The sequence below is a fragment of the Martes martes genome (genome assembly GCF_963455335.1).
Source record: "Martes martes genome assembly, chromosome: 1".
Classification (NCBI taxonomy): domain Eukaryota; kingdom Metazoa; phylum Chordata; class Mammalia; order Carnivora; family Mustelidae; genus Martes; species Martes martes.
In genome coordinates, this window is record NC_137888.1 from 213,228,762 (window position 1) to 213,245,029 (window position 16,268).

A 16,268-nucleotide genomic window follows, 5' to 3' on the forward strand; every position below is an offset into this window, starting at 1 on the left:
GTGTGCTAAGCAGGGTGAGACTCTCCCCGGCTGAGGACATCACCCCCTCCACCACTCTTCCTCCTGCAGCTCTGGCTGCTGCCCGTCTTCTCCTGGCTCCCATCCCAGAAGTTCATCCTTCCACACCTTCTGTGACCTTGTCCAAACCCAAATGAAAATGCTCCTCCACGTGCTGCTGACTTGCCCCACAGCAGCCCAGCCCACCACTGCTCAGAGGTGTGTGGGTGCCTTCCCCTCCACATGGCAAAATGGGAGCTCAGCATCTGACCTTTCAGGCCGCCGCCTCTTGTCTCCGTCACGGCGCTGCCCACCATCCATCCAACCGTCCAGACCAGAAACTCAGGGCCACCTGCATTGCCCCCACCCCTTCTAGCCTCCCCCAAATGCCCATAACATGGTTCTCTCGCTCCTTCCTCCTTGCCACTCCCCAACTCCTGGCCGGGAAGGCAGCATGGCAGGGGAAAGAGGGCTAGGCTACGCGAGTTTGAGTGCCAACTCCACGGTCACGGGCTATGCCCCCAGGTAAATTACAACTGACCCTTAAACAACATGGGGTTAAAGGCGCCAACCCTCCTTGCAGCCAAAAATTGCACATATAACTTTTGACCCCCCCAAAACTTAATAGCCTACTGTTGACTGGAAACCTTACCAATAAATAGTCAATTAACCCCTGTTTTGTTTGTCATATGTATTATCTACTGTATCCTCGAAGCAAGCCAGGGAAAAGAAAATACTAAGGAAATCTTAAGGAAGAGAAAAGGGCATTTACAGCACTATTCTGTATTTATTGATATAAATCTGAATTTAAGTGGACCCACGCAGCTCGAACCCATCGTGTTCGAGGGTCAGCTGTGCTTTTTTTTTTTTTTTTTTTACACTAAACAAATCTTTTATTTACTACTTTAGTGGGAAGGGTGCACTGTTCCTGGAGGTACTGCAATACCAGGTCGATGCGTGGAGTGGACGGAGCAAGCTCCCTCCAACTCCCTACTCCAAAAATCTATTTAAGACATTGTCCTCGGATAGAGGACGTATCAGATATTACACTGATAAGAACAGATACTGGGTCAGCTGTACTTAAATCAGATTCTCCACCTCTACCTCACGGCCTTGTGAGCTTTAAATAAATTAATACTTAGCACTGGAGTAAGCACTCAGTTGTGTCTCAGCCTCAGCACTGTGGACACTTGGGACCAGACCATTCTTACTGGCGGGGCGTCCTAGGAATGTGTGGCAGCCTCCCCGGCCTCACCCCTCCCTGCCAAGCACCTCCCCCCTCCAGTCACAACCACCACAGATGTTTCCAGCGGTCTCATCTGGGGCTCTTTCCCCTTCCTTGGACTTCCCACCTAACCTCCATGCCTTCACACACATACACGCCTGCCTCTTTAGCGCTTCTCTTAATTGATGCCTCCTCCAGGAAGCCTTCCTGGAAGCTCTCCCACTAGATTCGGATCCTTTATACGCCACCTTTCCCATAAGCACTGTGGGTGCGTAGCTCTTGTCTGTCTTGCTCAACACCGTATTTCCCCAAATCCAACACGGTGTATATGTAGGCTCAGCACACATGTAGTGACTGAGTAAAGGTTTCTGGGAGAAGGTGCTATTCATGGTAGTCATGGGAATGTAGGGGAAAGGAGGAGAGAAAACGCATGGAGAACACTGAGGCATGGCCAAAGGAAAGAAAAATCCATTCAGGAGGGCACCACCAGAATTATTTTTTTCTAATCAGAACTGGGCTTTAGAAGAGTTTTTCTGGTACAGTGGATTATACATAAGCCAGAAGCAAGGCCAGTTAGGTACTTGATAAGATGGTGTAAGTGAGGGGTAGGGAGTGGGGGTAGTGGAGATGGGCTAGTGGAGACAGAGCTGGGGAGGGGAGCAGACAGAAGCGAGAGGTCCACTACAGCCCCGTGCCCAACAGCAGATTGAATGGGTTATGAAATCAAGCTGGTGGGTTATGACCAGTTTAGTTTTTTTATTTTAAGATTTTATTTATGTGAGAGAGAGACACAGCTAGAGAGGGAACACAGCGGACGGAGTGGGAGAGGGAGAAGCAGCCCCCCGCGGAGCAGGGAGCCCAATGCAAGGCTCACTCCCAGGACCCTGGGATCATGACCTGAGCTGAAGGCAGACATTTAATGACTGAGCCACCCAGGCACCCCAAGTTTAGGTTTGTTTTTTTTTTTAATGGACCACAATAAAAGTAGAAAACATGAGAAGTATGGATGGGATAAAGACAAGCTTAACTTTGTAAAGTTGTTTCAGTATAATAGGTGCACATACATACACAAGAGGCCATCAGGTTGTCATGTGAGCCTAACGTACAATGTACTGGATATAGGAAATGCACTGACAACACATACGTATCAAAAGCCACAAGTACTATCCGGTAATTCTCAGCCTATTTTGAGGTCATGGGTCTCTTCCAGAATCCTCTGTGATAGATGTTGGTGGGGTTTTGCCATCCAGCATCCATTCCACCTGGAATAACACCCTGATTCCCTTTTGAGGAACGACTTTTCTCCCTTGGATTTAAATACCACCTCTACAGGGGCAGTGGAAGGAATGGGCCTGGCACAGGGGGGAGCGATAAGGTGAGTAAGGGAGGGAGGGAGGGAGACACGGAGGGCTTCCTAGGTCCTAGCCAGGACTTAGGGCTTCATTCCAGGAGTGAGAGGCCCATGACCTCAAAATAGATTGAGATCTCCCCTCATCAGCTCTCAGATGTATGACTGCCTACCCAACACTTCCACTTGGATATCTCGAGTGACAAATGGCATCTCAGACCAGCAGCTGTACCTGGAGGCATTTGCTCAAGGGTTGATGATAAGTAGTTGGAGGCATGAGCTGGCTAGAGTCATAAACTGGATGGATGGAGAAAGCAGGGTGGGGGGTGCCGGGTAATAGTGCCTCACCATGCTGGACCCAAGCAACACTTTCTCCTAAAAGTCTGAATTGTGAGCTGAATGTAAGACTGAACGCAACAGAAGTGTGGGGGCTCTCTGAGACGTGTCCCACCCGTTCTGCTAAACTGGCCGCCAAGACCCGCTGGCGCCCATGCAGTCTCTTCTTTTCCCCTTACGAGCATCTTTATAACTTTCCAGCAAGTTCTCCCATTGCTTACATTTGCCAGAAGTGTTCTGGGGGTTTTGCAATCTGTGTCCAAATCGACACACCCTCAGCACCCAGGAATTTTGCAGTCGCATTCAGAAGGGATTCTCCGACCTCCCTGAGGTCCTCCCAGGATGGAGGGGCACCGTGTAAGAGGCGGCTGGGAGTGTAATCCGCAGAGCAGAAGGCACAGCGCAACCAAGACAGGATCTGTCTCTGCTGGTGCAGGCAGTGCCTACCTGATCTGGTTCATGGAAGATGCCAGACCCCCAGCTGAGACCCCTCCCCCCAACTGACACAGAGCCTTTGAGTGCCCAACTTGTTCAGTTACTTGGAGGGACTCGAATGGCTTCCCAATCCTCTGCCGCCCCCCAGTGGTCACTGTGTGACATGGCCGCTTCCTTTTCCCCAGGGGGACACAGAGAGCTGGATTTTTGCCCAGACAGGAGGCAGGTTTTTTTTACTAAATTGCAACAGTGCAAGATAGGAAAGGCCATAAACAACAGATTGAATGTGCTAGCTTCCTTCTTTCCCTCCTCTGCCTCCCCTTCTCTTCCTCAAATAGTCCCTATGTATTTACACAGATTCAGAGTATCTCCCCATGAGATACTCAGTAATTACACTGGGCAAAGTAGGAACCCCGCAGAGGCTATCTAAACCAAGCGATCTGAATTGTCATCACGCATGGTACAAATCGACATCATATGCCTCCTGATCGGACGCACCTAGATGGACACATCACTCCTGCATTATTCCTGCCCAAAATTGGTAACCTAAGTTTAATCATGAGGAAACGTGAATCAAATCCAAAATTAAGGGACATTCTTCCAAATACCAGTGTCATGGTCAAGAAAAAAATAAGACCAAGAAACTGATCCAGACCGAAGGAGACTAAGGAGAAATGACATCTGAGAGCAATGTGGAATCCTGCACTGGATCCTGGGACAGGGAAAGAAATCAGTAGTGAGGAATGGTTGAATTTTTTTTTTTAAGATTTTGTTTATTTGACAGAGATCACAAGTAGATGGAGAGGCAGGCGGGGTGGGGGTGGGGGAAGCAGGCTCCCCGCTGAGCAGAGAGCCCGATGCGGGGCTCGATCCCAGGACCCTGAGATCAAGACCTGAGCGAAGGCAGAGGCTTAACCCACTGAGCCACCCAGGAGCCCCAGAATGGCTGAAATTTAGATAAGAGCTGTGTGTTCATGAATGGTATTGCATCAGTGTGAATTTTTTAGTTTTGGTCATTGCACTGTGGTTTTATGTAAGATGTAATATTTAGGGAAGCTTGATGAAGACTCACATAGGAAAGATGTTAGGGTTTGAAGCCGATGGCCAAGAAAGAACTCTTGAGATGTCTTTAGCGCAAAAAAAGGTGGTTTGATTAAGGCACAAGAGCAGGACCCAAGGGCAGAAAGAGCTGCACTGGGGTCACAAGTGACTCATGATAACTTTCAAGTTGGGAGGTGGTTAGGGATAGCGTAAGTCTCTAAGGAATTCTGGAAGCAAGGTTTTCAGGACCTTGAGGGGGTACCTTTGTTAGGAAAAGATCATTTATTACTAATAAAACCTTAGTCATGAGACCCTTCAGATGTATATGGATGGGTCATATGCTTGGGGGATGATTGCCAACGTCTATCTTGGCAGAGGGGAGGGGAGTAGAGAGAAAGGAAGTTTTCAAAGGAATTTTTATATGTTAAAGTAGACTTACAGGATCCTGGGGGTTGGGCTAAGATTGCCTTTTGCTCTTAGCAAAGTGATGTAATAAGGCAGTTGAATGTCTGCCTGTTTCAAGGACTTATCAATAGGCTGGAAGTAGTAAGGAATTTAATAATTTTCTTTTGCCTTTGTTTCCCACATCAAAGATTATATAGAATTCTTTGCGCTATTTTTGCAACTTTCATTTAAGTGTATTTTAAATTGAAGAGTTAAAAATCACAAGTAAAATATAGTAAGTATTTCCTCCCAATTCCATACTATATTTAGCTGCTGCAGAATATGGGAGTGAGGGAAGCTGATGCACCCAGCTTGGGTCAGGGCCCACCCCACCCCCCATCAACATTAGCATCAGCCACATGGGACATCCTGCTGTCAGGAACCCTCAGTGTGGACTGAGGGAGGACAGGGAAGGGTGCTGAGTGGAGGAGGCAACCCAGGATGACCCCCTTGCCCTCACCTGACTCTGAGCTCCTTGAGGTTGGGGAACTGTGTAGCTGATTAATCTGTGGGGCCTCAGTCTCAGTGTGGGGCTGGGCACAGAGCAAACACCTGCCCATGATGGGAAGATGAGAACCTAATTGTAGCTGTGAAGGCCCTTTTTACTGGAGCCCAACTACAGAAGCCCTTTAGAACATGGCTCGGAGCACCGCCAGGGCTCAGGGGTTCCTCAGACTTGTCTCCTGGTGATCCAAGGAGGAAGCAGGCAGCTGAGAAGCCAGCCAGTCAGCAGGTCATGGTAGATCCTTTGGGTCCTTCCATATCCCACTCCCAACCTCTGTATTAGGAAAACTCCAAACTCGTTGCTGTGGTTTACGAGGTCCCGCATGCACCCTCCTCCCTGACCTCATCTCCTCACTCTGTTCTAGCCGCACTGAACTCCTCTTGGCTCCTCCAGCTCACCAAACTGGTTCCTGCCTCAGGACCTTTGCACTCACAGATCATCTACTAAGCGTCACCTCCTCAAGGGGACTTCCCTGACCGGCCAATCTGAAGTATCCCCTTTTTCTTTCTTTCCTCCCCGTCTCCCTTTCTTTTTGAGTAGACTCCTCGTCCAGCATGGAGCCCAACCTGGGGCTTGAACTCATGACCCTGAGCTCAAGACCTGAGCTGAGATCAAGGGTGAGATACTTAACCAACTGAGCCACCCAGGCACCCCAATTTCCCTTTTTCTCTCACTGTCACAATATCCTGTTTTATCTTTTTTGTAGCACTAGTCACTATCTCATATGTTTGCCAGTCTATTGTATATCTCCTTACAAAAGAACGCAAAACTCCACGAAGGCAGGGTCAAAGCTCCGGGAAGCCAGGATCTGTCTAGTTCATCCTGGGTCCCAACATGTAGAACAGTGCCCGATGTACAGCAGAGCCACGGATACACACTGCTGGGTAACACCCGCCTCCTAGACTTACGGGCTTGTAATAGCAGTCATCATTTACTTGGTCTCTCATGGTTTCTGTGTGTGAGGAACGGGGGTGGAGGGCGGCCTAGCTGGGCGGTGCTCTCAGGGCTCTGCTGTGTGGTGTCTGTGTCTCAGCTTCCTCACAGCATGGCGGCCTCAGGGCAGATGGGACTGTTTACACGGAGACTGAAGGCTATAGGTTTGCTGTGCCAGCAAAGCAGATGAAAGTTGCATCCTCTGTCCCTGTCATGACCTAGCCTCATAGGTTGGTGTCACTTTCACTGTACTCTACTCATCCACCTCTAACAAGTGCACCTCCGCTCAAGGGAAAGGAATGGGGACCTCACTTTTTTGATGGAAAGAGGGTCAAAGAATTTGGGACCTTGTTTTCCAACTACCACCAGTAAGTGATAAACAAATATTTATTTAATAAAGAAATAAATAAATGTCGACTAAGTTAATTTGTTAGAGGAGACCAGATAAAGCAAGAACAGGCCTGAGGGGTGACTGTTGGCAGCCACTGGCACTTTGGAGACAATTGTGAAACCAGCGGAAACTTAGTTGGCTCGTCAGGCTGATAGGTCTAGCATCTCTCTAGGTCCCTTGAAAAACACCCACTGGGTTATGTTTAGCAAGTGATGACATGTTGCTGGGAGGTGCCCAATGTGTGGGATGAATGTGGTATACGAAATGACTTTAGGAGACATACAGATATTGCATTAGATGACACCGAATCACATGATTTAGTCATTCCGTTTTCAGCCCTCCTTTAGAACTTCTCATCGTGTCAAGGAGAGTCTCCGCTGAGTGATAATATGCCTTTAATAACCCTCTAATACTGTGCTAATATCTCTTTACATCAAAGAAAAAGCAGGCTTGGGGCTTAGCACCTTGGCAGTCAATAATGTCTACCCAGAATTTTAAAATTTTCATGTTTATTTTTACAATTATCTCCTACTCATGGCTTAGTGGTTTTCTATTCGGATGGTGATATACGCTATTTAGTGTAAATGTGAACCAATAAAAGGCCTGTAAAGGAAAGTATTAAGCTCATTAAGGGTCAGAGTTAGGCACACGGCGAAAGCCAAAAAGATCTACCCAAGAGAAAATATATCTAAAATGAAATATAATGAATATAATGAAGCCAACAAACTGAAAACGAGAAAACCTGAGCCTCCACACTGCTGGAGACCTGATGGACTTAATGACCACCAGGGTCCTTTCGAGCATTGGCATTTCGGCTATTCCTAGAGAATTTCTAACTCAAGTTCTGTGGCCTGGTAGGGTAGGAAAATCAAGGCGTTTATTAAATGAAGTTAGTGCAATTCTTAATAGTATTAACCATTGCTCGCCCCCCAAAATAAGTGAAAGTTTCTGAGCAGTGCTTCTCAAGGTCGGACATGCATAGGAAACCCCCAGGAATCTTGTTTAAAATGTGGCTTCTGATTAAGGTCTGGTTTAGGACCTGGGGTTCTGTATCTTTAAGAAGCTCCCGGGTGATGCTGATGTTGCTGATTTGGGGACCACACTGGAGAAAAAGCAAGCTCTAGGAACAAATACAGTGTGTTCTGAGCATCTCTTCCCAGCTCTGAAATGAGTGATGTTCGCGTTAGTAGACTGAAATCAGCCACGGTTGAAGAATTTACACCAAGAAAATCAGCACTACAGCCCAGGGTTCAATTTCATTGTTTTATTAATTATGTTCCAGGCTAAAAAAAAGTGATAGGAAATAGATAAATAAAATTTATAATAAACTATAGCACCCAAGCACACATATAAATACATATACGTACACACAGACTGATACACACGTTCTCCTCCAGAGAAACAGCTGTTAACCATTTGTGGGGTCCCACGGGTCCTCCAGATGCATACAGGACAACCATGTAGATGAGGGATTGGCGAAATCTTCTGTAAAGACCCAAATGGCAATTTTTTTTTTTTTAAAGATCTTCTTTATTTACTTATTTGGCGGAGGGAGAGAAAACACGAGTGAGAGGAGAGGCAGAGGCGGAAGCAAACTCCCTACCGAGAAGGGAACCTGAGGCAGACTCAATCAACCCCAGGCCCCCGGGATCGTGACCCGAGCCGCAGACGCTTAGCCGACTGAGCCACCCAGGCTCCTTCCAAATGGCAAATATTTTACGTTTTGCTGGTCTGTCGCCGTCAAAAAGAAGACAGCACCGCTGCTGCAGCTTGAAAAGCGGCCACGGACAACACGTAAATTAGTAAGTGTGGCTCTTTTCAAAGCAAATGATATTTGTGAACACTGAAATTGAAATTTCATCCAATTTTCACATGTCGTGGGATCTTCTTCTTCTTCCGATGTCTTCCAACCACGGAAAGTGCGGAACCATTCTTAGCTCACAGGCCCCAGGCGGCCAGCAGGCTGCAGGACCCCCTTGTCTAGATCACAATGGAAGAGAGCGGAGCCGGCGTTCACCGCGCGTTAGACCCGGGACACAGAGCCCGGGCAGAGGGCTCAGCAGGCTCACAGACCCGAGGGCTGGAAGGAGTTCGGAATGCTCCGAGGCCCAGGGGACCCCTGTGGCTAAACTGCCCCGAGCAAGAGGGGAGCATGAGAGCCGGGCGTGGGGAGCTTCGTGAGCCTTAACGAGAGGCTTAGACTTTACTCCAAACTCGGGAGAGAGCTCTCCGGGCGCGCGGAGCAAGGATGGGCCCTTGATCTAGTTTCTATTTAAGGACTCCTCCGCCTGGCGCTGCGCGCGACCGGAGCGCGCGGCCGGACAGGAGGCGGCGCGGTCTGCCCGGGGGAGAGGCGAGGCTGGCCCGGCCCCGCGCGGCCCGTGTCCCGGCGACAGAGCAGAGCCAGGGATGCGTTCAGACGGACTCCCGGCAGGTGAGCCGAGGCGGCCAGGAGGCGCGGCGGGCCCGACCCCGTCCCTCCAGCCGGGCTCCCAGACCCAGTCGCTCGATGCCCCGCCCGCGCCAGGCGCGGTCCCGGGACCCCCATCCCGGTGCCCACGCCCCCCCGTCCCCACGCCCCACCCCGCGGGCCCTCCCCGCCTGATCCCTCCTCCCGCCGGCACTCTCCGACCTCCGACCCCTCCCCAGCTTCCCCCACCGCCCCACGCGGCTTGAAGAAAACGCTGGTCTGAATAGCTGGGCCCTCGGAAGGGGAAACTGAGGCGCCCCGAAGCCCCCCTGTCGGGCCTGCGCTCGTGGAAAACTACCCCCGCCCCCCCACAGATCCAGAGATTCACCTCGGGGAAGGCCTCGGTAGCGGCTCCCTCGGCGGCTCACGGTTCCACCGCAAGGAACTGGGAAACGAGCAGAAAGCTGGGGCGTCGAAACACGGCCCCCTCGGCGCCGCCTCACAGAACGTCGGCTCTCCAATGCGCGCGAGGCTCACTACGCATGCGCCCTGCTCTGCCCCCGCCCCCCCTTAGTCGGCGGGAAAAGGAGGCGGGGGCAGTTAGTGCGCAGGCGCGTGCTCGGAGCGTGGCCGGGCCGGGACCGCCCGCCGGGGCGCGAGTCCGCGCCGGTCTCAGCGCGCAGGCGCGAGCTGCTGGCTTCGGTCGGAGTCAGATCGCCGAAGTGCGCACGCGCGGGAGTTTCTGGCAGAAAGCAGACGAGCCCGGGCCGGCGCGGGGCCTTGTGGGAGGGCTTAAGGAAGTAAAATGGCGGACCTGGCGAACGAAGGTAGGGGAGGCGCCGTCGGGGGCCAGCTAGCGGCCAGGGAACGGGCGGCGGGAGGCCGAGGGGCCACAAGCCCGAGGGGTGAGCACCCCGGAGTGCGGGGGACTGTGTGCTCCGGGATAGCGGCCCAGCGGGCCCCACAGCCGCCCCCCATTGCGTCCCCTCAGGCCGGGCTCACCGGCCCAGCCCATCACTCCCGGCAGCCTCGGCCCTGCCACCGTCCGGCCAGAGGGCTTTGAGAGGCCGCTGGAGCCATAGCTCTGAGGCCCTTCTGCTCCCCGGGCCAGGTCGGGGCCCGAAGGGGGCGGTAGGCGCGGCCTCAGCGCCTTGGCCTCAGATGTAAATAGACCTCCGGGCCTGGTCGTCGCCCAGCGCGCCACGCTCCCTCCCGCGCCCCCTCGTTCCCGGGGACTGGCTTGTCCCTTTCCCCGGCCTGGCGCCGAGGAAGCCCACCCCCGAATCCGCTGGGGTTCTCATCCTACGCGGGCCTGCTCCATGCCCAGGATGGAGGACACCTGATCTGTTCCCCACCCCCTCCCCGAACTCGGCCCCCAATTCCCGCCAGTTCCCCCAGATCCTTAGTGGCGACTTGAGAGTCGCGCCTCGGCTCCCTGCATTTAGGCCTGGCCACAGGATGTGGAGCCCTGAAAGCCGCGGCTGCTTTTTGGCCCTTTTTCGCGGCACTTCCAGAGACGGGGAGAGAGAGAGAGACAGACTGTGCGAATTCCTTCCTCTCTGGAGCGCTGACATCCCACCCGAGCGTTTTTGACAAGGTTACGGTTCCAAAACCTCTCGAGAAAGCACTCCATAAGCTGGTGTCTGGTCGAATCAATAGTGGTGTCAGTATCGCAGGAGCCTGAGGACTTCCGAGGCCTATTTTTAGCTCCCTCCGTTTCTAGGTGCACAACCGTAGTTCTGGCAAGCTGTCTACCTGCCTGGCCCTCTTCCCCCATACCATGCTCCCTGCTGCCGGAGGGTGTCCCGAGGTTTCCATACCGCCCTGTAAGAATGCATGGATGAAAGAGTTAACTGCCCACCCTGGCGGAGCATTTGGGGATGGTACCCTGCACCTTTCAAAGCCTGAATCCTGTTGTCTTGAAATACTCCTCACTCACAAAAGATCCCCGAAGTAGGGACTGTCAGCCGGTCCTCTTGGTTAGGAAACCGACTTAGAGCGCTGAAGTTACTTGTCCGAGGCAGGTCACACAGCTTGTGAGCAGCAGGAATGTGTGAATCAGGGAGTCTGGTCTCAGAGCCCAGCCCCCAATACACGCACCCACACCCCCTGCCACCTTGCGCCGTAACTCTTCTACAAGACCGAGGAGCCCATAGAGGACTGAGGCATCCCAGTTGGTAAGATCCAGTTAAAGGCAGGACATGCTGTATGTATTTATAGGTTTGGCCCATTCAGTTTCTTGAACTTGTCAATCTTAACAATAATATTGTCAGAGATTTTACTAGCAAGGTGGGCTTATTCAGGAGTAGCAGAGAATGGCAGGGTAAGACAAGCAAGCACGGACAGAACCATAGGCGAGTCTCGCAGTGAAGGACAGGAACAGGATTTTAGGGAGACGGGGAAAGTTGCGAGCACTTGTTTGAACCAGAAGTCTTTCGGAGAAAAGCAGCAGTTCGGGGTGATGACAGTTTCTCATCGGCTGAGTTACAGGGGCGGATGGTTTCCTATAGAAGACTCAGGGTACCTCCTCTGTCAGGGCCTGTAATTGACATTTCTTTCCTGTTGATGTTTCTTGGGGGGGGGGGGCTATAACTGACCGTTCTCCCCTGATTTCTGTTGCATGGTGAGGCAACCCCTTTTGGCCTCCCTTTTACCCCCACCCAAGTTTGCTTTAGTGAGGTTTTTCTCATTATTAATTTTCGCAAACTCAAGACTCAACATATCCAGCGTCATAGTCGACATCTGCATGTAAGTGTCTTATCGAGCAAAATCCCTATCTTTACCCCCAACACCTGCCCACTCCACAGTCTTCCTTCTATTTGTAGTAAATGGCAAGTCCTTTCTTTAATTTTTGCCCAGGCCAAAAACCTTGAAGTCACCTCTTCATTCCTCTCATATGCTGCAGCAAATCCTGTCAGTTCTATCTAAAATATTTCCAGAAGGCGACTTCTCACCACCAGCGCTGCTTTTCACCACTTGGACCTCCCTTCCAACTGTACCCATCTAACAGCTCAGCCCAGAAGCCAGAGTGGCCCCGTTATACCTCCCTTTCCTCCCATCGCACCGCTCTCTCCCAGACTTGCTCTGCTTGAACCACTCTGGTTTCCTCAGTGTCCCTTGAATGGACTCTACACTCTCTCCCTTTATGCCTTTGGACCTTCCGGTTCCCCTGCCTGAACCAGTCTTCCCCCAGATGCCCCTATGGCTCACTCTTTTCACCTCCTTCAGGTTTTTACTCAAATATTATGGAGAACTTCCCTGGCCACCTATTTTAAATTGGATCCACATTTCCTATCCCCTGTATCCCACTTTATTTTACTCCCTGGCACATAGCAACTTCTGACATAGGAAGTTTATTTGTTTGTTTGACTACCCCTCTAGAATATAAGCTCCATAAGGGCAAGGATTTCTGTCATGATCACAGATGGATTTCCTACATCTAGAACAGTGCCTGGCACAAAGTAGGTATCCAAGAGATGTTTGTTTAATAAGTGAATGAATTCATCACTGAGGACCCGTATTGTGAGGTATACTTTTGAGCACAAAGGAGAAATGGTGGATTCCTGTTTTCCATGGATACCATCTCTAGTATATGGGCTGACACACGAGCTTTTGATTGCTTAATTGAACAGTAAGTATAAAACAGAGGAATAGAATGCTTTATACTTAAAGTTTTTGCCTATTAAATGCTACCCTCAGTCAGTACTTTGTGTCTGACACTAATTCTGGCGTAGTTGTCCTCAGGACATAACTCTTAGTGGCTTTTTGGCTTGTACAGCCTGCTGAGTTGTTTAATTTATTATCTGCTGTGTAAACGAGGCCTTTCTTGCCTATGCATTTTGAAGTTTTAGGGACTGCCCCATATGTGTGTTTTTCCTTCTGCTGTTTGAGCTCCAGTCAAATGCCCTCTTAGCATCCATTTTTCCAGAGTGCTATTCCAAGCTGGTCCATCTTCACACCCAACCCTTCTGTCACTCTTCCCTGGGCCATTGCTACCTATGCGCCTGGGCTGGGGCATCGGAGTCACCGGGCGAGCTTTCTTAAAACCACAAAGGCTCAATCCCCACACCCCACCCATTCCAACTCTGAGATGTCAGGTGGGCCCTGGGCATCTGTACAGTGAGAAAGGAGCATGGGTGATTCCGATGTGCAGCCAGGGTTGAGAACCATTGGCTAGAGTAGTGCGGATTAGGTGTGCTGTGCTTGTTCGGAAAGAAACGTTTCCAATTGTGTATTTAATACAGCATCTTGTTGGCCTTCGTTGCCATGGTGATCTCTTCAGGGATGGTGACAGCAACTCCCACAGCCCTTTCTTGGTACTCCTGTAGTCCGACTTTTAAAGTCCAGTTGGAATGCTTCTCCCCTAGGAGACAGAAAGTGTGTGTGTATGAGTCTGTGTATGTGTTTTACACTTGTGTCCAGGGATACTCTCTTCTGCTTGGCATTTTGCTGTTGATAGATCCCAAACACATTAATCATTCTATCCCTAAAGTTACTCTGCATCATAGATGGATGTCAGGATTTGAATGGGGAGTTTTGTGTCTTTAGAAGGTAAAGAATGGGCAGAGGGTGAGTAAAGTGTATTTAATCTATAGAATATCTTGGATTCCAGATCCCAGTGTTTAAAGATAGCACATGCATATGAATCCTTGCTGGCCTGTGGACCTGGTGTAAAGCAGCGCTCTTACCTTTGGCCCTACTGACATTTGGAGCCAGATAATTCTGTTGTGAGCGCTGTCCTATGCGTTGTAGGGTGTTAGCAGCATAGCACTGTCCCTGACCCTACCCACTGTATGCCAGTAGCACACACCCTCTCCTGTACCCCTACCCCAGCTGTCGTGACAACTAAAATGTCCTCAGACATTGCAGAATGTCCTGGGGCAGGGGTTGAGGAGAACCACCCCTGGGGTAAGACCCGCTGGTGTGAAGTAATGGCACAAGCTTGGCCTTGCCGAGAACTGGGTCTGTGTTTAGACTCTGCCGTGTACTCTCTGGGGGACTTTGAGCAAATTTCTTAACCCCTTTGAACCTCGGTTTCCTCACCAGTAAAATGGGAATCGTGATAATCATGGGTATTTCATGGCTGCTGTGAGCATTGGATGAATCAATGCATATGAATTATTTAATACCTATCCGCACACACAGTAATAAACAGTAAATGGTAGCTATTTTTTACTACAGTGGACTCATACTGTGGAATGGTTTGGCGTTAAGTCTTCAGGAGAGAGAGAGAGAAAGAGAGAGCAAGAAATGAGTGTGCCTAGTGTGGCTGGCCCTGGGGTGAGCCATGATGGGATCCCAGCTGGAGCTGAGCTGTCAGCCCTGCTAGGTTCTGTCTTGCCTTGCACATGATCACCTGCCCAGGGGTCTCAGCTTCAACACCATAGACATTCGTGGCCAGCTAATTCTTCGGCACGTGTGATGCCCCGTGCCTTGTAGGATGTTGATGAGTTTCTCTGATCTCTTCCCGCTAGATGCCAACAGCACCCTCTTCCCTCCCCCATCATGACAACCAAGAATGTGTGCGAACATTGCCCATGTCCTGGTTGGGGGGGGGGTGCAAAGCTGCCCACAGTTGAAAACCTCTGATCTAACCTGACCAAATGTCACTCAAGAGATTTTCACAGGTGGCTTGGCTTTTCTCAGTTTTCACCTTACTTGTTGACTTAAAACTTAATGCCTGAGAGAATGAGCTACAAGTGAATTGGTTGGAATCCTCAAATCACTAAATTCTCACCGTCTCCTGCCATAAACTTAACTTTTAGGATGAGTGAGAGGCAACAGTTTTAAAACTTGTCATGAAGTTATGATAAACATTAACTGGGATTTGTTCTGAGATCAGTGTGTGTGTGTGTGTGTGTGTGTGTAGTGCCTCTTCCGTCTGTAGCACGTGGGGCTGGTGGTAGCTGGGTGGTGTCATGCTACCTCTGAGGCTGCAGAATCTTTATACATTTTGAAGAAAATTTATGTTTTGGTTCCATTATATAGACCGAAAAGGTCAAAGTTCTGCAAAACTTTTGAACCCTGTCTTCAGCCTGCCTCTCAGTTAACTGAAAAGTGGGATGACCCCAGCAGTCCTGTTACGTCGCACATTCATTGGGTGTCAGGGCTAGTCGGGGTCTGGTTTGTTTATACTCTGGGGGAGTTAGAGCGAGTGGAAGCAAAAGGAACAAATGGAGGTTAGAGCAGGCGAGCTCAGATGGCATTTGGAAGAGTGGCAGTGTGTGGGAGTGGCAAAGGGGGCATTTTTGGTACCAATTCAGTTCGGCTTAGTTACTGCATTCGGGCACAGAGAATAGGCCGGGGTAGAGTGGAAGGTGAGAACCATCTGGGGGGTCTGAGAAGGGCCTTTCTTCTGTTGTGAAAACCCTGAGACAGGCAGGCCACCGAGGTGGCTGGTGTTAACTTGGCCCAGCCTTGGTAGCTCTCCATGGTACTTTGAAGCAGTCCAGAGGCAGGTGGGTTCTCGACGTTATCAGCTCAGGATCTCGTGGAGCTGATGGAGGTGGCAGCAGGCAGCAGGAGTTCTTTGTTTTGTTTGAAAGGGATTTGTTTTTGCCACCTGTGCACATTATCCTTCCCGGGTCCCGTGGAGTCTTGTTCGTGGTCGGAGTGACTTTGTACTACTTGGGAGAAAACCATATAGCTAGGGCCTCAGAGAAGAGCCCCCTGGCTGTCCACAGTTGGCTTCATCCTTGGCAATCTTGACACTCGGTGCTGTTAAGTGAGCCTTAACCCTGAGTGCATTCCATACTTGTTTAAGGAGCCTCTTGAGGAAAATAAAAAGTGACGCCTGGGCCACCCCATCAGTGACGGTGGCAGGAGGTCCGGAGTGTCGGTAGTTTTAAAAAGCTCCACAGATGTTTTACAACACAAAGCCAGAGTCAAAAACCACAGGCAGAAGTTGCAAACTTGCTTCAGGGGCAAGCAGATGTGTTTAATTTGGCCCGTTTAGGAACTTTTGTTTGTTTTTAATTAGGAACCAACATTTAAGAGTTCTGAGATTTCAAGGGGGGGAAATAGTCTAGGTTTCTGATTTCTCTCGAAAAGCGGGAACCAGGCTCTTCCAGGGGTCTTGTGCAGTAACAGGTCGCCAGGACGGAGGAGCAGCTGCCGCCCTTAAGATAAGACTGTATGCCCCAAATTATAATGTCGAAGATACAGCAAACACATGACGTGCATAGGAGAGAACATTAGATGAAA

At 50.4% G+C, this 16,268-nt stretch overlaps 1 protein-coding gene across 13 annotated transcripts in view; it reads left to right on the forward strand.

Annotated features, from left to right (window-relative positions):
* Positions 1-9,760: 9,760 nt before the first annotated feature.
* RANBP3 (RAN binding protein 3) overlaps positions 9,761-16,268 on the forward strand; it is a 53,249-nt gene continuing 46,741 nt past the window's right edge. For 8 of the 13 annotated variants that reach the window (XM_080820020.1, XM_080820023.1, XM_080820025.1 and 5 more), the window contains exon 1: positions 9,840-9,892. In XM_080820020.1, coding sequence (XP_080676146.1) covers positions 9,871-9,892 — 22 coding nt within the window. In that variant the 5' untranslated portion in view covers positions 9,840-9,870. Of the gene's footprint in view, positions 9,893-16,268 lie in introns of all 13 variants that reach the window. The other 5 variants (XM_080820012.1, XM_080820019.1, XM_080820027.1 and 2 more) reach the window with 4 other exon arrangements.